This window comes from Pinus tabuliformis, chromosome 1_2 (genome assembly GCF_031772625.1).
Source record: "Pinus tabuliformis cultivar Carrire ecotype Pingquan chromosome 1_2, CPIR1, whole genome shotgun sequence".
NCBI classification, from domain to species: Eukaryota; Viridiplantae; Streptophyta; class Pinopsida; order Pinales; family Pinaceae; genus Pinus; species Pinus tabuliformis.
The window spans coordinates 923,272,636-923,293,342 of NC_142298.1; the positions used below are offsets into that span (position 1 = coordinate 923,272,636).

Sequence of the window (20,707 nt, forward strand, 5' to 3'; positions counted from 1 at the left end):
TAGTACCAAGCCCTTGGAGCTTGTTTGAGACCATAGAGAGCCTTTTTCAATCTGCATACAAGATTTGGATCATTTCCAAGAATGAACCCATCTGGCTGTTCAATGTATACTTCTTCTTCCAAGTCTCCATTCAGAAAAGCTGATTTCACGTCCATTTGAAATACTTTGAAGTTTTGAAAACTTGAGAGAGCAAGGAACATTCGGATGGCCTCAAGTCTTGCAACAGGAGCAAAGGTTTCTTCAAAGTCTATTCCTTCTTGCTGCGCATACCCTTTACAAACAAGTCTGGCTTTGTTTCTAATTACTTCTCCATTTTCATTCAATTTGTTTTTGAAGACCCATTTTGTTCCGATAACATTCTTATCCTTTGGTCTAGGAACCAGCTCCCAAGTGTTGTTCTTTTCGATTTGCTCAAGTTCTTCATCCATTGCTTTCACCCAACATTCATCTTTGCATGCCTCTTTCACATTTTGTGGTTCAGTAGAGGAGAGTAATGCCAAATAGCTTGAGGCTTCTGCAACTGTTCTTCTTGTTTGTACACCTGCTTCTTTCTGCCCCACAATCTGAGATTCTGGATGATTCTTCTGAACATATCTGGATGGAGTTTTCTCTTCTATTCTTGTCTGCTCCTCTGGTTCTTCTTGAGGTTCTTCTTCTTCATCATTCTGTCTTTGAGGGTAGCCTTCATCTTCTTCGATGTCTTCATGATGTACTTGCCTAGGAATGTATCCCTTCTCATCAACCACTACATCAATGCTGTCAACAATTCTGCCAAGTCTTTTATTGTAGCATTTGTATGCTTTGCTATGTGGAGAGTAACCAAGAAGAATGCCTTCATCTGCTCTAGGTTCAAGTTTGCCAAGCTGCTCATCAGTATTCTTGATATAGCATTTGCTCCCAAAGATTTTGAAGTGCTTTACCGAAGGAGTCTTACCACTCCAGAGCTCATGAGGAGTTTGAGTGCTGTTCACCCGGACATTTGTTTTGTTGAGAATAACAACCGCAGCATGTGCAGCTTCACCCCAGAAAGTTGCGGGAGTTCCTGATTCATCAAGCATAGCACGAGCCATTTGTTGGACTGTTCTGTTCATTCTTTCCACAACTCCATTTTGCTGAGGAGTTCTAGCTGTAGAGAATTCTCTTCTTATCCCATGTTCTTCACAGAAATCGAAAAATTCATTTGAAGTAAATTCCCCACCTCTGTCGGATCTGAGGCACTTAATTTTGTGACCTGATTCATTTTCAACCAAGGCTTTGAAGGATTTGAATTTTTCGAATGCTTCATCTTTGTGCTTCATAAGTCCTAACCAGACAAACCTGGAGAAATCGTCAATGAATAATATCAAGTATTCTTCTCCTCTAGGTGTTCTTTTCCTGAATGGACCACATGTATCTGTATGTACTAGCTCAAGAGGCATGCTAGCTGATCCTTCCTTCTCTGGAAAGTTAGTTCTGGTTTGTTTTCCAAACTGACATGATTTGCATATGGTGTTGTCAGGAATTTTGATATCTGGAAGATCGCGAACTGCCTGATATTTGCATGCTTTCCTTATTTGTGAAAAGCTTAGATGCCCCAACCTCCGATGCCATAACCAGTGCTCATCATCCTTGCTCAGATAGCATTGTTGTTGTCCTTCTTCAAATATGTACAGATTATTTGGAGTTCTTTTGCCTTTGATCACTGTTTTACCTGTATCAAGATCACGAACAAGACATCCATTTGATCTGAATATAACCTCGGTTCTTTGATCACACATCTGGCTGACACTTAGAAGATTATGCTTCAATCCATCAACATACAAAACATTTCCAGCCTTGACCTTTTCTTTTAACTGAGCAATGCCTTTTCCTTTTATAGTTGCAGGAGTATCATTTCCAAAAGAGACTTTCTTTCCCTTTTCTAGAGCAGAATAAGACTCAAGTTTTTCTTTATCACCTGTCATATGCTTCGAACATCCACTGTCAATGTACCATAGATTTTCCTGTCCCTCTGCATAAAATGCTATCCCACATCTTTCTGTTTGAGGTTCCTTTATTCTCCATGTTTTGGTGCTTGAGGCTTGTTCCTTTTTCTGCTGAAACCTGCTCCTGCATTCAGAGTCTTCATGACCAAAGTTATTGCAAATAGAACATTCAACTTCATTTTCAAGAACCGAAAAGTTGTTATAGGTCCTTTTTGTAATCCCTGTCATACTTCTTTGTTTTTGAGCTTCCCTAGTCATGATCGTTTTATATGCAACACATTGAGCTGCTTTGTGACCAAAGTTATGGCAAGAAAAGCATTGTCCATTGAAGAAACTTCTGCGGTTATCGAATCTACCAGCCAACTGATTGTAATTTCTATTTTCATCTATTCTTGAACCAAATTGAGAAGATTTTACCTGTGGCTGGTTGTAGCTTTTGTTCACCCTTAAGATGGATTGCCCCTGATAGTTTCTGTTTGTAATTCGTCCCTGCTTTACCTGATGATCTTCATTGTTCTTTTGCTCATTTCTTCTTGCTGCATCAAGATAACTTTTTGAGGTGGATGCTTGAGAAGTTTCTCCATTATAGCCCAGACCTGTCTTGTTTAGTGGAGACCGCTGCACATTGATAATCTCATCCAAAGTTTCAGATCCTTTGACAAACTTGAGATTAATAGCTTTTGTTTTCTCAATCTCTTTTCTAAGACCAACAATTTCACCTTCTAATTTTTCAAGATGTTTTTCCTTTTCATCAATTTGAAATTGTAGAGTATCAATGATCATGTTCTTTTCTTCTATACATCTCTTGAGTCTAGTAATTTCATCATAAAGGTTATCCACATCTATAGCATCCATATAATCATCATCTTCAAATGCCATTAACAACTTATATTCATTACCTTGTTCATCTTCATCACTGTTTGATAGACCATCACTATCTTCATGAGTGTAGTAGCTTTTCTTATTTGCGTTCTGTTTCTTGTTCCATCTAGCAGGTTCCTTTCCTTTATCCTTATAAGGACATTTTGCAGCATAATGACCTACTCTTCCACAAGCAAAGCATTTAAAAGGTAACTTACCTCTGAACCTTCCAGAACCCTTTGAAGATTTCTGACAAAATTTGATTCTTCTTCCTCTTCTTCTGGGACGTGGCTTGCTTCATAATAATCTCCTTTGCCTGATGCCTTGAAAGCAGCTTCTCTTCTGTCTGATGGACCTCCCTTTCTCATTTCATAAGCAGTTAGAATTCCATGTAGCTGAGACATAGTAAGAATTCGTAGATTTTCCTTTTCTTCTATTGCAGATACTTTAGATTCAAACTTGGGGGACAATGATCTTAGAACCTTTTCAACCACAATAGCCTCTTTTATTTCTTCACCCAAATTTTTCATACAATTAACAACCTCATCTACCCGAAGAAAATAGTTAGCCACACTTTCATCATTATACATTTTGAGAGTCTCATACTGAATTCTGAGAGTTTGAAGTTTAGCACGCTTTACCTGTTCATCTCCTTCATAGCTCGTGACAATTTTGTCCCATATCTCTTTTGCGGATTTATAGTGCATTACCTTCATGAATTCTGATTGAGATATACATCCTAATAGAGTACTGACTGCTTTCGCATTTGTTTCATACTTCTTTTTCTCGGCTGCATCTGTAGGAGTAGCTGAAGGAAAAGCATAGCCTGTCTCTACGATGTCCCAAACTTCTGTACCAAGAGATTGAAGATAGGCAGTAACTCTTACCTTCCAATAATTGAAGTTTGTCCCATCAAAAACCGGTGGCCTGATTGATGCTTCTCTCTCGTAGTTGCTCATGATGAACGATCTACCTTCAAGCGATCAAGCTTCTCTGAAGGACCTGCTCTGATACCAATTGTTGAAAATAATACTGAGAGGGGGGGTGAATCAGTATTATCTAATTCTTTTAATAAATCTTCCTTATTTGTTCTTTGAATTATTTTTGCATGTCAGTACCATAAAATAATGAGCATGAACAAAGAAAAACAGATAGTCACACCAAAGAACACAAGATGTAAGGTGGAAACCCAATGTGGGTGAAAACCACCTGCTGCAATATGTCTCTATCTTCTTTCAAATTAGAAACTTCTTTTACAATGGTTTTGTACTGGTGCAGTCCTTTACCAGTACGCAGGCTGCAACCTGCAGAGAGCTACAACTCTCTCTCTCTCGTTTTCCAGTCTCTCCTGGAAGGGAGCTACAACCCCCTACTTCTTTTCATAAAGCATCAAATGATCATCAAGTACATAAAAGTTACAGTCCACTACAGTTATCAGATCAGCAATAACAGAACTAACCCAGAACACCTTATCAACAGAAAAATTCAATCAACAGAACATCTTAAGACAGATACGCAGTTTTCCCTTCTGTGGCCTGCGTCGCTACGCAGTTCACCTTCTGCTTCCCTGCGTATACCCGCAGAGATCCTTCTGCCGCACTGCGTGCCCACGCACTGTTCCTTCAACCGCACTGCGTACTATTACTGCAGGTACGCACCCAGAGACATTATCGTGCCGCGTACTGTTACTGCAGGTACGCACCCAGAGATACTATCGCGCCGCGTACTTTTACTATGCGTACGCACCTGAACCTTAGTCGCTCTGCGTACCCACGCAGTTCTCCTTCTTCTGCTCTGCGTACCCACGCAGATCTCCTGTTTCTGCTCTGCGTACCCACGCAGATCTCCTGTTTCTGCTCTGCGTACCCACGCAGCTCTTCTGTTAAACACCTGCGTACTTCTGATTAGGGCTGAATAGGCAGTCCACCAGAGTGGCACAGTTGCTCAGATCTGATCATGCGCTCGAGAGATCACCCTTCACAGATTCGCCTTCAACTTCCCTTTCATATAGATCAAGCTTTTAAGACCATAACCCAATATTTCAGATCTAAAGATATTCAATTGCAAAAGATGCTTAGCCAAGAGATCTCCTTTGCTTTATATAGGCAAGCTCCTCCTAAAATCATGGAACAATACCACGAGCCAAAACCAAATAACACAAATACCGTCGGCTAAATACCAAGGATTAAACATAAGAAACCCCACGTGTGCTTTTCTCTGCCTTGAAATGAGTGCACTGGGGGTACGCACCTCCTGAACGGCTGACCTGCGTATCTGGCCGCGGTCCCTGCATGGTGTACCTGCGGGTACGCACCTTCTGAACTGATCTCCTGCGTACTTCTTAATTTTCAACATATTGAGAGCCTTGCCACGGGAGTTGCCATCAAGTACAACATCTGTAACATATAGCCATACCAGAAACATAATGCCAACAATCTCCCCCTTTGGACTTGATGGCAACCTCACAAACTTCAGCTTCATTCTCCCCCTTTGACATCAAGGGCAAAGGGGTATGCTCCCCCTAAGAACATGCTCCCCCCGAATATGAACCAGATCCACCATGAAAGAGATAGAGACATATTGCAGCTACTTCCAAGATCTCTTTCTGCACATCCTCCATAATGCCAACAATGCATTATATGCTCCCCCTGAACCTGTACCATCAATCAGAAGAGGTTCAACAATAAGATGATGCATCAACAACCCCCAGCTTTTGCCTGAGGTATTCAAAAGTGTCCCTGGGCAATGGTTTGGTGAGAATATCAGCAACTTGTTCCTTAGAAGGAACATACTCCAACTTGACCTTCTGTTCAAGCACTTGTTCCCGAAGAAAATGATACTTGATTGGTATGTGCTTGGTTTTTGAATGCATAACAGGATTCTTTGAGATGCTGATTGCACTTGTGTTATCACATAAGATGGGGATTGGTGGTGTACAAGTGATTTGAAAATCCTGCAAAGTCTGCATCATCCAAAGGAGTTGGGTGCAACAAGATGCAGCAGCAACATATTCCGCTTCAGCTGTAGACAAGGCAATCGAACTCTGTTTCTTGCTGAACCAAGATACCAGTCTGGAACCCATAAAGAACGCACCACCACTTGTGCTTTTCCTGTCATCCACGCTTCCGGCCCAATCTGCATCTGTATAAGCATGAAGTGTAAGATCTGTATCTCTAGGATACCATAAGCCATAATTTTGAGTCCCTTGAAGATATTTGAAAATTCTCTTCACTGCCTGAAGATGAGTCTCCTTCGGATTTGCCTGAAATCTTCCAACTATTCCAACTGCATGCATGATGTCCGGTCGGGTACCTGTCAAATAAAGTAAACTTCCAATCATAGATCTGTAGGTTGGTTGATGTACTGCTGCAGATTCATCATTTGCACTGAGGCTACATCCTGTGACCATGGGTGTACATACTGGTTTTGCATCTTCCATGCCATATTTCTTCAAAATCTGTTTGAGATACTTGGTTTGAGATAAAAAGATTCCTCCTTCTTTTTGTTGGATTTGCAAACCAAGGAAATATGTCAGTTCTCCTAGCAAGGACATTTCAAATTCTTTCTGCATGACCAAGGCAAAGCTTTGACTCATAGCTTCTTCATTGCTGCCAAAAATAATGTCATCTACATACACAACAAGTATTAGCAATTTGTCATTTTCAACTTTTATATAAAGATTGCTATCTGCTGATCCTTTTGAAAAACCTTGTTGATGAAGATATTTGTCCAAACGGTAGTACCAAGCCCTTGGAGCTTGTTTGAGACCATAGAGAGCCTTTTTCAATCTGCATACAAGATTTGGATCATTTCCAAGAATGAACCCATCTGGCTGTTCAATGTATACTTCTTCTTCCAAGTCTCCATTCAGAAAGGCTGATTTCACGTCCATTTGAAATACTTTGAAGTTTTGAAAACTTGAGAGAGCAAGGAACATTCGGATGGCCTCAAGTCTTGCAACAGGAGCAAAGGTTTCTTCAAAGTCTATTCCTTCTTGCTGCGCATACCCTTTACAAACAAGTCTGGCTTTGTTTCTAATTACTTCTCCATTTTCATTCAATTTGTTTTTGAAGACCCATTTTGTTCCGATAACATTCTTATCCTTTGGTCTAGGAACCAGCTCCCAAGTGTTGTTCTTTTCGATTTGCTCAAGTTCTTCATCCATTGCTTTCACCCAACATTCATCTTTGCATGCCTCTTTCACATTTTGTGGTTCAGTGGAGGAGAGTAATGCCAAATAGCTTGAGGCTTCTGCAACTGTTCTTCTTGTTTGTACACCTGCTTCTTTCTGCCCCACAATCTGAGATTCTGGATGATTCTTCTGAACATATCTGGATGGAGTTTTCTCTTCTATTCTTGTCTGCTCCTCTGGTTCTTCTTGAGGTTCTTCTTGAGGTTCTTCTTCTTCATCATTCTGTCTTTGAGGGTAGCCTTCATCTTCTTCGATGTCTTCATGATGTACTTGCCTAGGAATGTATCCCTTCTCATCAACCACTACATCAATGCTGTCAACAATTCTGCCAAGTCTTTTATTGTAGCATTTGTATGCTTTGCTATGTGGAGAGTAACCAAGAAGAATGCCTTCATCTGCTCTAGGTTCAAGTTTGCCAAGCTGCTCATCAGTATTCTTGATATAGCATTTGCTCCCAAAGATTTTGAAGTGCTTTACCGAAGGAGTCTTACCACTCCAGAGCTCATGAGGAGTTTGAGTGCTGTTCACCCAGACATTTGTTTTGTTGAGAATAACAACCGCAGCATGTGCAGCTTCACCCCAGAAAGTTGCGGGAGTTCCTGATTCATCAAGCATAGCACGAGCCATTTGTTGGACTGTTCTGTTCATTCTTTCCACAACTCCATTTTGCTGAGGAGTTCTAGCTGTAGAGAATTCTCTTCTTATCCCATGTTCTTCACAGAAATCGAAAAATTCATTTGAGGTAAACTCCCCACCTCTGTCGGATCTGAGGCACTTAATTTTGTGACCTGATTCATTTTCAACCAAGGCTTTGAAGGATTTGAATTTTTCGAATGCTTCATCTTTGTGCTTCATAAGTCCTAACCAGACAAACCTGGAGAAATCGTCAATGAATAATATCAAGTATTCTTCTCCTCTAGGTGTTCTTTTCCTGAATGGACCGCATGTATCTGTATGTACTAGCTCAAGAGGCATGCTAGCTGATCCTTCCTTCTCTGGAAAGTTAGTTCTGGTTTGTTTTCCAAACTGACATGATTTGCATATGGTGTTGTCAGGAATTTTGATATCTGGAAGATCGCGAACTGCCTGATATTTGCATGCTTTCCTTATTTGTGAAAAGCTTAGATGCCCCAACCTCCGATGCCATAACCAGTGCTCATCATCCTTGCTCAGATAGCATTGTTGTTGTCCTTCTTCAAATATGTACAGATTATTTGGAGTTCTTTTGCCTTTGATCACTGTTTTACCTGTATCAAGATCACGAACAAGACATCCATTTGATCTGAATATAACCTCGGTTCTTTGATCACACATCTGGCTGACACTTAGAAGATTATGCTTCAATCCATCAACATACAAAACATTTCCAGCCTTGACCTTTTCTTTTAACTGAGCAATGCCCTTTCCTTTTATAGTTGCAGGAGTATCATTTCCAAAAGACTTTCTTTCCCTTTTCTAGAGCAGAATAAGACTCAAGTTTTTCTTTATCACCTGTCATATGCTTCGAACATCCACTGTCAATGTACCATAGATTTTCCTGTCCCTCTGCATAAAATGCTATCCCACATCTTTCTGTTTGAGGTTCCTTTATTCTCCATGTTTTGGTGCTTGAGGCTTGTTCCTTTTTCTGCTGAAACCTGCTCCTGCATTCAGAGTCTTCATGACCAAAGTTATTGCAAATAGAACATTCAACTTCATTTTCAAGAACCGAAAAGTTGTTATAGGTCCTTTTTGTAATCCCTGTCATACTTCTTTGTTTTTGAGCTTCCCTAGTCATGATCGTTTTATATGCAACACATTGAGCTGCTTTGTGACCAAAGTTATGGCAAGAAAAGCATTGTCCATTGAAGAAACTTCTGCGGTTATCGAATCTACCAGCCAACTGATTGTAATTTCTATTTTCATCTATTCTTGAACCAAATTGAGAAGATTTTACCTGTGGCTGGTTGTAGCTTTTGTTCACCCTTAAGATGGATTGCCCCTGATAGTTTCTGTTTGTAATTCGTCCCTGCTTTACCTGATGATCTTCATTGTTCTTTTGCTCATTTCTTCTTGCTGCATCAAGATAACTTTTTGAGGTGGATGCTTGAGAAGTTTCTCCATTATAGCCCAGACCTGTCTTGTTTAGTGGAGACCGCTGCACATTGATAATCTCATCCAAAGTTTCAGATCCTTTGACAAACTTGAGATTAATAGCTTTTTTTTTCTCAATCTCTTTTCTAAGACCAACAATTTCACCTTCTAATTTTTCAAGATGTTTTTCCTTTTCATCAATTTGAAATTGTAGAGTATCAATGATCATGTTCTTTTCTTCTATACATCTCTTGAGTCTAGTAATTTCATCATAAAGGTTATCCACATCTATAGCATCCATATAATCATCATCTTCAAATGCCATTAACAACTTATATTCATTACCTTGTTCATCTTCATCACTGTTTGATAGACCATCACTATCTTCATGAGTGTAGTAGCTTTTCTTATTTGCGTTCTGTTTCTTGTTCCATCTAGCAGGTTCCTTTCCTTTATCCTTATAAGGACATTTTGCAGCATAATGACCTACTCTTCCACAAGCAAAGCATTTAAAAGGTAACTTACCTCTGAACCTTCCAGAACCCCTTTGAAGATTTCTGACAAAATTTGATTCTTCTTCCTCTTCTTCTGGGACGTGGCTTGCTTCATAATAATCTCCTTTGCCTGATGCCTTGAAAGCAGCTTCTCTTCTGTCTGATGGACCTCCCTTTCTCATTTCATAAGCAGTTAGAATTCCATGTAGCTGAGACATAGTAAGAATTCGTAGATTTTCCTTTTCTTCTATTGCAGATACTTTAGATTCAAACTTGGGGGACAATGATCTTAGAACCTTTTCAACCACAATAGCCTCTTTTATTTCTTCACCCAAATTTTTCATACAATTAACAACCTCATCTACCCGAAGAAAATAGTTAGCCACACTTTCATCATTATACATTTTGAGAGTCTCATACTGAATTCTGAGAGTTTGAAGTTTAGCACGCTTTACCTGTTCATCTCCTTCATAGCTCGTGACAATTTTGTCCCATATCTCTTTTGCGGATTTATAGTGCATTACCTTCATGAATTCTGATTGAGATATACATCCTAATAGAGTACTGACTGCTTTCACATTTGTTTCATACTTCTTTTTCTCGGCTGCATCTGTAGGAGTAGCTGAAGGAAAAGCATAGCCTGTCTCTACGATGTCCCAAACTTCTATACCAAGAGATTGAAGATAGGCAGTAACTCTTACCTTCCAATAATTGAAGTTTGTCCCATCAAAAACCGATGGCCTGATTGATGCTTCTCTCTCGTAGTTGCTCATGATGAACGATCTACCTTCAAGCGATCAAGCTTCTCTGAAGGACCTGCTCTGATTCCAATTGTTGAAAATAATACTGAGAGGGGGGGTGAATCAGTATTATCTAATTCTTTTAATAAATCTTCCTTATTTGTTCTTTGAGTTATTTTTGCATGTCAGTACCATAAAATAATGAGCATGAACAAAGAAAAACAGATAGTCACACCAAAGAACACAAGATGTAAGGTGGAAACCCAATGTGGGTGAAAACCACCTGCTGCAATATGTCTCTATCTTCTTTCAAATTAGAAACTTCTTTTACAATGGTTTTGTACTGGTGCAGTCCTTTACCAGTACGCAGGCTGCAACCTGCAGAGAGCTACAACTCTCTCTCTCTCGTTTTCCAGTCTCTCCTGGAAGGGAGCTACAACCCCCTACTTCTTTTCATAAAGCATCAAATGATCATCAAGTACATAAAAGTTACAGTCCACTACAGTTATCAGATCAGCAATAACAGAAATAACCCAGAACACCTTATCAACAGAAAAATTCAATCAACAGAACATCTTAAGACAGATACGCAGTTTTCCCTTCTGTGGCCTGCGTCGCTACGCAGTTCACCTTCTGCTTCCCTGCGTATACCCGCAGAGATCCTTCTGCCGCACTGCGTGCCCACGCACTGTTCCTTCAACTGCACTGCGTACTATTACTGCAGGTATGCACCCAGAGACATTATCGTGCCGCGTACTGTTACTGCAAGTACGCACCCAGAGATACTATCGCGCCGCGTACTTTTACTATGCGTACGCACCTGAACCTTAGTCGCTCTGCGTACCCACGCAGTTCTCCTTCTTCTGCTCTGCGTACCCACGCAGATCTCCTATTTCTGCTCTGCGTGCCCACGCAGATCTCCTGTTTCTGCTCTGCGTACCCACGCAACTCTTCTATTAAACACCAGCGTACTTCTGATTAGGGCTGAATAGGCAGTCCACTAGAGTGGCACAGTTGCTCAGATCTGATCATGCGCTCGAGAGATCACCCTTCACAGATTCGCCTTCAACTTCCCTTTCATATGGATCAAGCTTTTAAGACCATAACCCAATATTTCAGATCTAAAGATATTCAATTGCAAAAGATGCTTAGCCAAGAGATCTCCTTTGCTTTATATAGGCAAGCTCCTCCTAAAATCATGGAACAATACCACGAGCCAAAACCGAAATAACACAAATACCGTCGGCTAAATACCAAGGATTAAACATAAGAAACCCCACGTGTGCTTTTCTCTGCCTTGAAATGAGTGCACTGTGGGTACGCACCTCCTGAACGGCTGACCTGCATATCTGGCCGCGGTCCCTGCATGGTGTACCTGCGGGTACGCACCTTCTGAACTGATCTCCTGCGTACTTCTTAATTTTCAACATATTGAGAGCCTTGCCACGGGAGTTGCCATCAAGTACAACATCTGTAACATATAGCCATACCAGAAACATAATGCCAACAGATCAACCCACTTATCGATCAATGATTGGTAGCTTGTTGTATTTAACAACTTCGAGACCTTACATTATACAAGTTGTAGAGTTCGTTTCAAGGTTTCAATCTAATCCCAAGGAAATTCATGTAAATGCGATTAAGAGGATCTTCAAATATCTCCAAGACACCATTAATTATGGATTTTATATCCTAAGGGTAAATATTTCAGCTTGGTTACTTATACTAATGCAAATCGGGCTGGTAGCATTGATGATAAAGAAAACACATCAGGAGCAACATTCTTTTTGGGTAGTTTCTTGGTCTCTTGGGAAAGTAATAAGAAATTTTCCATTTCATTATCTATTGTTGAAGTTGAGTATGTAGCAGAAACCACTTTTTGCACCCAAATCCTATGGATGAAGTAAACACTTCAAGAAATTCAATTTGAATATGTTGATCCTGTACCTATCATGGTTGACAACACTAGTGCAATTAACATTTCTAAAAATCTAGTTATCCACTCCAAAATGAAGCACATTCCAATAAAATACCATTTTCTGTGAGATTAATTTGCTAATCATGTTGTGAGATTGGAGTATGTGGCCACTAGAGAGTAAATTGTTGATAGTTTTACCAAACCTCTTCCAAGGGAGAATTTTGAGCATCTTAGGAAACAACTTCGAGTGGTGCCTTTTTGAAGGTATTGAGATGTTTCTATGGAGTTGGAAGCTGGTCAAAGTGTGTCTCAATCAACTGCAAAATTTTTGTCAAGTTGGTGGTGGTTTCTTGGTCTTATGTGCCTCATTGAAATATGTACCTCTTTTGCTTCTTCCTTTTATCTTTTCAATGGTCATGGTTTTCACTTATGCAGGGGGAGAGTATTAAACAACTCAAGAGGAGTATATATGGTAACAATTCAGGAGGAGTATGTTCTCTCTCATCCCTCCATTATTGGCATTGTTCTTTGTCATTACTATGTATTTCCTTTTTCCATTGATGTCAAAATGGGAGAGAACTTTAGAGATCAACTTCAAGTGGAAGGATCAAGCTCAAGATGGCTCAACAGGTTGCCATCAATGCCAAAGGGGGGTATTGTTGGCATTGATGTCAACAAGCATTATTTTCCTTGTAATGTCTTACAACCCTTATAATGAGTTCACTATATTATCTTGTTGGTTGGGACAATGTTTGTGTTTAGATGTTGATGTCCTGAAGATGTGTTGCTAGTTTGGGCTAACGATTGTTGAATTTTCCTTAATTACAAAGAGTGGCGTTGGATTATCACAACATGGCGTGGCGATCTCCACAATTAACTTATAGCACCCCCTACGACACTTCCAATTATTGTTTTCTTCCAGTTACATAACCACAACTCTGTCTATAGATTGAATTTTTTTGATTTGTGCATGCACTATAATTAAACCATGGGCATTTTCTCTTGTATTTGCACATGGTAATTTCTCCACTAAGTCGAGGAACATTGGACTTCATCTAGAAGACGGTTAAATTTAAAAATATCTCTCATTCAATGAAGATCATGGTTGATTGAGTCAAGGAGGAATTCATTGCACCAAAACAGATAAACAATGTATGAACATGCGTGTCTAACTTTCCACCTCTCCCAACAATTTTTGTTTAATTACTCCAGTAAAATTATTTATATGAGAAACCTTTGTAAAGGTGGGTTGGTTCTATTGTGAGTGAGTAATATTTCTATGCATCGCGAGCCAATTGTGTGAGGATATATTTTGTTCAATACTATAGCAAACTTCTGAAGAATATCAAAGAATTATATCAAATATTGGAGTGCATGCTTCAGTCAATTTTTTATGTAAGGTATGATGACTTGGAATGAAGAAAAATGTTGGAGAATTGTCTCTATCATTCAAATTGTGTTGAACTATTTTCAAGAGGCAGTTAAAGGGGATTCTACATAATTTATATTTATTTTATATATGTAGCTTCATGTATCTGTTTAGTGAAATAATTTCCTTCTATTTGCACATGAATTTCAGAATTGTAATTGTTGGGGTCAGATTCTATATGTAAAGAAGAAGTTTTTCATAAAATAAAAGAGAAGCAAACAAAAATAATAAGGTGGTTTTCTTCCCCTAGTGGGTTTCCACCTAAAATTCTAGTGCTCTCTTATTGTGCTAATTGTATGTTTACATTGCATATTTTGTGATTTGTTTTAAGTTTCAAAAGCTATAATTTTGTAAAAGATTTTTCAATACTGATTCCCCCCCTACTCTCAGTATTGCTTGATCCCAACATGAAGATGAAGAAGGAATTGAACATAGTTCAACCAAAATACCATTGATAACACCTAATCAGATAAAGAAAGTGGAATTGCAAGGAGAATTTTAGAAGATTAGGCCTATGGTATTTGACAGTGAATTAGATAAGGAAGATGAAGCATGGATGATAAACATAAATAAACAATTTCATATATATGAATATCATGGTAATCTAAAATCTGCATTTCCCACTTACTAGTTGTAGGTAAGGAATCCCCAAGGTGGGATGAAATTATGATTATACATAATATAGAGGATAAGACTATGAGTCGGCAAGATTTTTAAAAACATTTCAAAGAAAAATATCTTATATAAAGGTATTATGATGATAGAGCTAAAGAGTTCCATGAACTAAAGCTTTCTCAAATGACCATGGATGAATTGGTTAATAAATTCACCCATGTTTTGTAATATGTATCATATATTCGCGAGGAGAAGGCCAAAATTCAACTATTCATAAGTTGCTTACCCATTTCCTTCAAAGAGAAGATTCAATATGACAACCCAAAGACAATGGATGAAATTATTTGGAAGGCTAGAATATGTTATCAACAATTCAAACAAAAAATGATAACTCAAAACCTTGACAAAATAAGAAAAATGATAGATTTATGCAAGGGAATAAAGGAATCAAATCTGATTTTCTTAAGAATTATGTAAAAAATTAACAAAAATAAATTTCAATAGGAATAATAACCAATAAAAGACTCAGTCATAAATAAGATACATACAAATTGATCTAAATGGTCAAAGAGCCAATGAGAAGGAAGGAGAACCCTTGAAGTGTTGGGGTTGTGGTGAGTCTCATCTACTTCGAAATTTTCTGTATAATGTTAAGTTAAATCAATCTTTACATAATATATAAGAAGCTTCCACAGTGAATGATGTGGTTAGGAGTATTCCTAGAATCAATGCATCCCTGGAGGATCGACAATTTGAACACCAATCCACTATAATATAAATGGAATGTAGTATTATGAAACAAGTTGTGTTAATTCTAATAGACCCAGGTGCTAGTTTATTTTATGTTTGTCCCAAAATAGTGGACAAATGTAAGTTGAAAATAGAAAAACATAACAACTCTTAGCTGGTGCAACTAGCAACTAATATGAAAAGGAAGATTACTAGTTTGGTTAAGGACTATCCTATCAATTTAAATGGGATGAAACATAAATAAATTTGAATATCCTACCTCTAAGATCATATGATGTGTCAGTGTATTATGGATTGGATAGATAAGCATTGAGCAGTTATTACTTCTTAGAAAATATTGTTACTTGTACCAATGATGGAGTAGTAAAAATCATTAGAGGTATACACATGCTAATATTAATAAGATAGATATCAACCTTACAATTAAAAAGACGTGTAAGGAATGGTTTAAGTTGTTCGCAATATAGGTGGAAGATTTAACAGAAGAAAGCAAATTAAAGACCTCGATGAATTTGTAGCAATGTTTGAATTCAAATATGTTTTCTTGGATGAAATTCCCAGGTTTCCACCAAAAGGAGATGTTGATTTTACCATAGAAATGGTACTTGGGGAAAGCTTAGTTCCTACACTAAGATTTTGGAAACTTTGGGGTATTGTATGTTAGACGAACCGCTGCTGCTGCTGCTCTGCGCGCGCGTGCGCCTGAGCTTGCCCTCGGCCCCTAGCCTCGGTCTTCGACTGCGTTCCTGTTCGCGTTCATTCCCATGGACCCTCCGGATCCACCTGGAGGGGATCCGGACCTGCAGCAAGCCTTCTCCAACCTGGTGAAATCGCTCCCTCAGCAAAGACCAAGACCTACAGCAACCAAGTTTGTTAAGAAACTCGATGTGTTACAGGAAGTACACTTCCCTCCGACTATTCCTCGCATGGCAGCCATCTCACTAGCAGAGAAAGGATTAATCGGTCAATTTACAGGGCTATGGCCTTCACCCAAAACCGTGCAAAGATGGGTGGAGCGTAACTGCGCAGACAAGGTCCAAGGGAAAATTTCCATTAGGTTTTGTGGCAGAGGATACTACACTTTTCACTTTGAAACCAAGGAGGACAAGGATCTAATCTTTAGAAATGGGCCTTACTTCATGGATTCCAGAGGTCTCTACCTCAACAAATGGACTCCGGACTTCGACCCCGAGCTGGACATTCCAAGTGCTGTTCCTGTTTGGGTCAGACTCCCCCATCTCCCTCTCCACTGCTGGGGAGATGATTCGGTCAAAACAATAGGGAACGCGGTCGGAAAATACATAGATCGAAGTGAACCAAAGGATAACATGCAGGCCTGTGCGCGCATATGTGTGGAAGTTGACTTGGGACGCGGACTACCGGAAGCAATCAAGTTGAAAGTAGATGACTGGTGCCATATCCAACAGTTGGACTACGAGCAGATCCCCTTCAAGTGCAAGGTATGTCACGAATATGGACATTTTGCTAAAAGATGCCCCAAACTTATAAATGTAGAATCAACAGAGCAAGAAGGACAATGGGAAATGGTAAAACGAAAAAAAATGAATCCATCAGTGAAGCAAGCAGAAACTGAAACCCCAGGGCCTTCCCAGCTTCACTCCTCTCATCCTCATTCATCTCATTCTCACCCTCCCTCATCCCCTCAGCAGCACCCTCCTATTATCCCTTCTTCACCTCCTCGACACTCGGATCCCTCTATTCCTCCCTCTTCCAACCCCTTTGCATCTCTGTCTGAGGATGATCCCGAACAGGATCCCATCTCATCTGATCAGCAACCCCATCCCTCTCCTCCTCAATCTTCTCAGCCTTCTCCTGATACCAACTCCATAAGAATCACCAGAAGTTCATCAAAGGAACACGGTGCGCCCAGTGACATCCCCAAAAAGCACGGGCCAGGTAGGAAATCGGCTAAGCAGCATAGAGAAGAAAATGCTCAGAAAGACATAGCAATGGGATCCCAAACACCTATAGAATCCTACATCCTTGGACACACGGACAAGGAAAACAACAACAAAGGCAAAGAGAGGCGGTCACCTCTCCATACCACTGGTAAATCATGATGAAGCTGCTGTCCTGGAATAGCAGGGGACTAGGGCACCCCACCAAGAAAGCTGCCCTCAGGGAGTTAATTCAAAGTGAAAAGCCCGAAATCATTCTTATTCAAGAGACGAAGCTAGATCAATCCGAAACCAACAAGCTCATCAACCAACAAAAGCAATACAGTGGGTGCGCCAGCGAAGCCAGAGGAGCCTCGGGTGGCATACTAACAATGTGGGACAATAGCAGATGGACTTGCAGCTTCACCAAAATCCATCAGAACTGGATTAGTGTTAAACTGGAAAGTAAGGACAATGGAACAGAGGTTAAAATATACAATGTTTACTCACCAAACCATTACAAGGAAAAAGAAGTTTGCTGGAATACTCTGAATACAAATATTGAAGAAGACCATGACAGCAATATCATTCTTGCTGGGGATCTAAACCTAGTTATGCATTCTAACGAGAAAAGAGGAGGGAACTTTAGCTCAGATCCTTTCAGAAACAGGCTGGAGCATATTATGCAGGAGAAAGAACTCGTAGACATAAAACCTAAGAATAGAAGATACACATGGAGCAACAGGCATTTAGGAGCTGGAAATATTATGGAAAGGCTCGACCGCTTTCTCATCAACATCGCTTTTCTATCCACCTTCTCTACCGGCCAGACAGATATTCTCAATACCTCCGCCTCGGACCACTACCCAATCACGCTCACACTATACAGCCATAGCCAGATTGGCTCCCTCCCCTTCAAATATTCCCCCCTCTGGAATCGAGAACCTGCAGCTAGAGATGCAGTGATGCAAACATGGACACAGCACGTGGAGGGCTCCCCGGCGTATATCTGGGAATCCAAGCTGAAGCGAACTAGGCAGGCCCTCAAATCTTGGGCAAAGAACAGCTACCAGGAACCTGAGATCATTAAAAAAGACTTAAAGAAAAGCCTTGAGATAGTCCAGCAAAATATCGAAGTTTCTGGTCTCACCCAGCAAGCAAAAGAAGATGAGATTCGACTGTATACCCAGCTGAGGCAAACAGCCAGAGATGAGGAGATCAAGTGGAGGATAAAATCATGACAACTGTGTTTGCGTGAAGGAGACAAGAATACCTCATACTTCCACAAGCAAGCAACAATCAGGAAGGCAAGAAATACCGTGAGTATAATCAAAGATAGTGAAGGGAAAAGTCACGAGACTCAAGACTCCATTAAAGAAGCAGCAACCGTTCACTTTAAAAACCTTCTATCTGAGGACAAGAGCGAGGAGGACTACTCAAGCTTTCTCCAACACATGACTAGAGATGTCACTCAAGGAATGAACAGCAAGCTCGCGCAAGAAATAGAAGAGGACGAGGTTCAAAAAGCAATCTGGAGTCTCCACCCGGACAAGGCTCCAGGTCCCGATGGGTTTCCAATAAGCTTCTACAGAGAATACTGGCACCTAATCAAAAAAGATCTTTTAAAGATGATTCGGTGGACCCTACAGAAAGGCAAATTGGGGGGCTTCACCAACTCAACCTATCTAGCTCTAATCCCAAAAGAAAACAGGCCCTCTACCTTCTCAAGATTTCGGCCCATATCTCTATGCAATTCTGCATACAAAATTATTACCAAAATTCTGTCCACTAGGCTCAAGCCTTTCCTCCCTTTATTAATCTCAGAAAACCAAGGAGGCTTCCTATCCAATCGCCACATCTCAGACTCCATTCTCCTTGTGCAAGAAGCTATACATTCTAGCATAAGTCGAAAGGAGAAAGGCTTTGTTCTAAAACTTGACCTTGCCAATGCATTCAATAGAGTCAGACACTCCTTTCTGTTTGCAGTTTTACACAAAATGGGATTCAATACCACCTTCATTAACATGATCAAAGCTTGCATCTCAAACCCTTGGATCTCCCCATTGATAAATGGCCGCCCTTGTGTTGCATTCCAATCCTCCCGAGGCCTCAGGCAAGGCTGCCCCCTGTCTCCTTACCTATTTATTCTCATGGCTGAATCCTTCAGCAAAGCCCTAGACTTCAACCGTAGAATTGGTCTCATCACCGGCATTCAATTTGAGTAGGGTACTAAGAATATCAACCATTCCCAGTTTGCAGACGACACTCTCTTGATGGGAGGTGTTTCAATCACCATTGCAAGGCGATTCAAAAAGATTCTAGATCAATTTATGGATTATTCAGGAGGAAAGGTTAATCAAGTTAAAAGTTGTGTCTATGGATGGAATGCCTCGAATCACACCATACACAGCATTGCAACCACTCTTGGAGTTTCATACAAGCTTGATTGGAGTCACTTCACATATCTTGGGATGCCAGTCAGTATGGGGTCTCTGAAGATCGATACTTGGAATGGAATTCTTGATAAAATCAAAAGGAAGATTCATCAATGGGGATCTATGTGGCTAAATCCAGCTGGTCGCCTAGTTCTCCTAAAATCAGGTCTGATCTCTCTGCCCATCTACTGCTTCTCTCTGATCCAAGCTCCAATGGCCTTCCATCATAAAATGGAGAAAGCTCTCAGACACTTCCTCTGGCAAGGAGGAAAGACGGAGAAAAAAAAGTTTAATCTGGTAAATTGGAAGAATGTTATCCAGCCCCTTGAGAAAGGAGGTCTTGGAATAAGATCCCCAAATCTGCTAAATTTAGCCCTCGGGGCTAAAATTGTTTGGAGACTAATAACAGGGGACTCAGCATGGTGGAAATCAGTCCTTGAGGCCAAATATTTGAACAGCACTCGGCATCATCTGTTGGACACCATTATCCCCAACAGGGACAGCACTAATATCTGGAAATTGTGCAAGAAAATCATCCCCTATATGGCACAACATACCTCAAAAATACCTGGGGGAGGGGGCAGCATCAATATCTCTACTGACAGAATTTCTGGTCAGTGCTCTATAGGGTCCAATATAGAGGCAATCCCAGCTATCAGTTGGCTCAATAACAGAGGAATTTGGAATTTAGCACAAATAACGCAGTGGGGAAATCAAACACAAGCTTGGATAGGCTGGTCTTTTCCGGACTACCCCAGAGATCTGGAAACAAGCTTCCTAGCTTTAAAGAGTCTATTGCATAATAAAGCTCCGGTCCAAAAAGGGATACAAGATAGCTATCGATGGGACCCTACGGGAACTCTTTACACAACCAAAGCAGGGTATCAGCAATTGTGTGAAATCAACTTCCCACAGGTTATCTGGACTCATTGGAAATTGGCTTGGAAGGCGGAAGCCCCTCCTAAAGTTAAATTTTTCTTCTGGCTACTCCTAAAAGGAAAGATACTAACATCAGAAAACTTAAAAAAAAGGGGCATATTGGGACCTTCCAGGTGCCCAAACTGTTGTCAAGCTGAAGAAACAATGCAACATTTGTTCCTTGAATGCCAAGTAGCTCAGAAGTGCTGGGAAAATATGGCCTCAATAGGGGAGGTTGCATGGGAACCAAAGGAATCTATAGTCGAAACTGTATACAGTTGGAAAAAAAATTTCCCTTGGAAAGGTAAGAAGGACAAATTGACCCAAAGGATCTGGAACACAATCCCTTTAACTCTTGTTTGGAGCATATGGTTGGCCAGAAATAAAATGGTTTTTCAAGATAAAAGGAACAGTTTAAGA

At 40.2% G+C, this 20,707-nt stretch overlaps 1 protein-coding gene across 1 annotated transcript; it reads left to right on the top strand.

Moving 5' to 3' along the window:
- Positions 1 to 17,113: 17,113 nt before the first annotated feature.
- Positions 17,114 to 18,175, top strand: LOC149208968 (uncharacterized). Its single transcript, XM_089398476.1, has one exon. It carries the CDS (start codon positions 17,114 to 17,116, stop codon positions 18,173 to 18,175), a length of 1,062 nt encoding a protein of 353 aa, XP_089254602.1.
- The last annotated feature ends 2,532 nt before the right edge of the window (positions 18,176 to 20,707 follow it).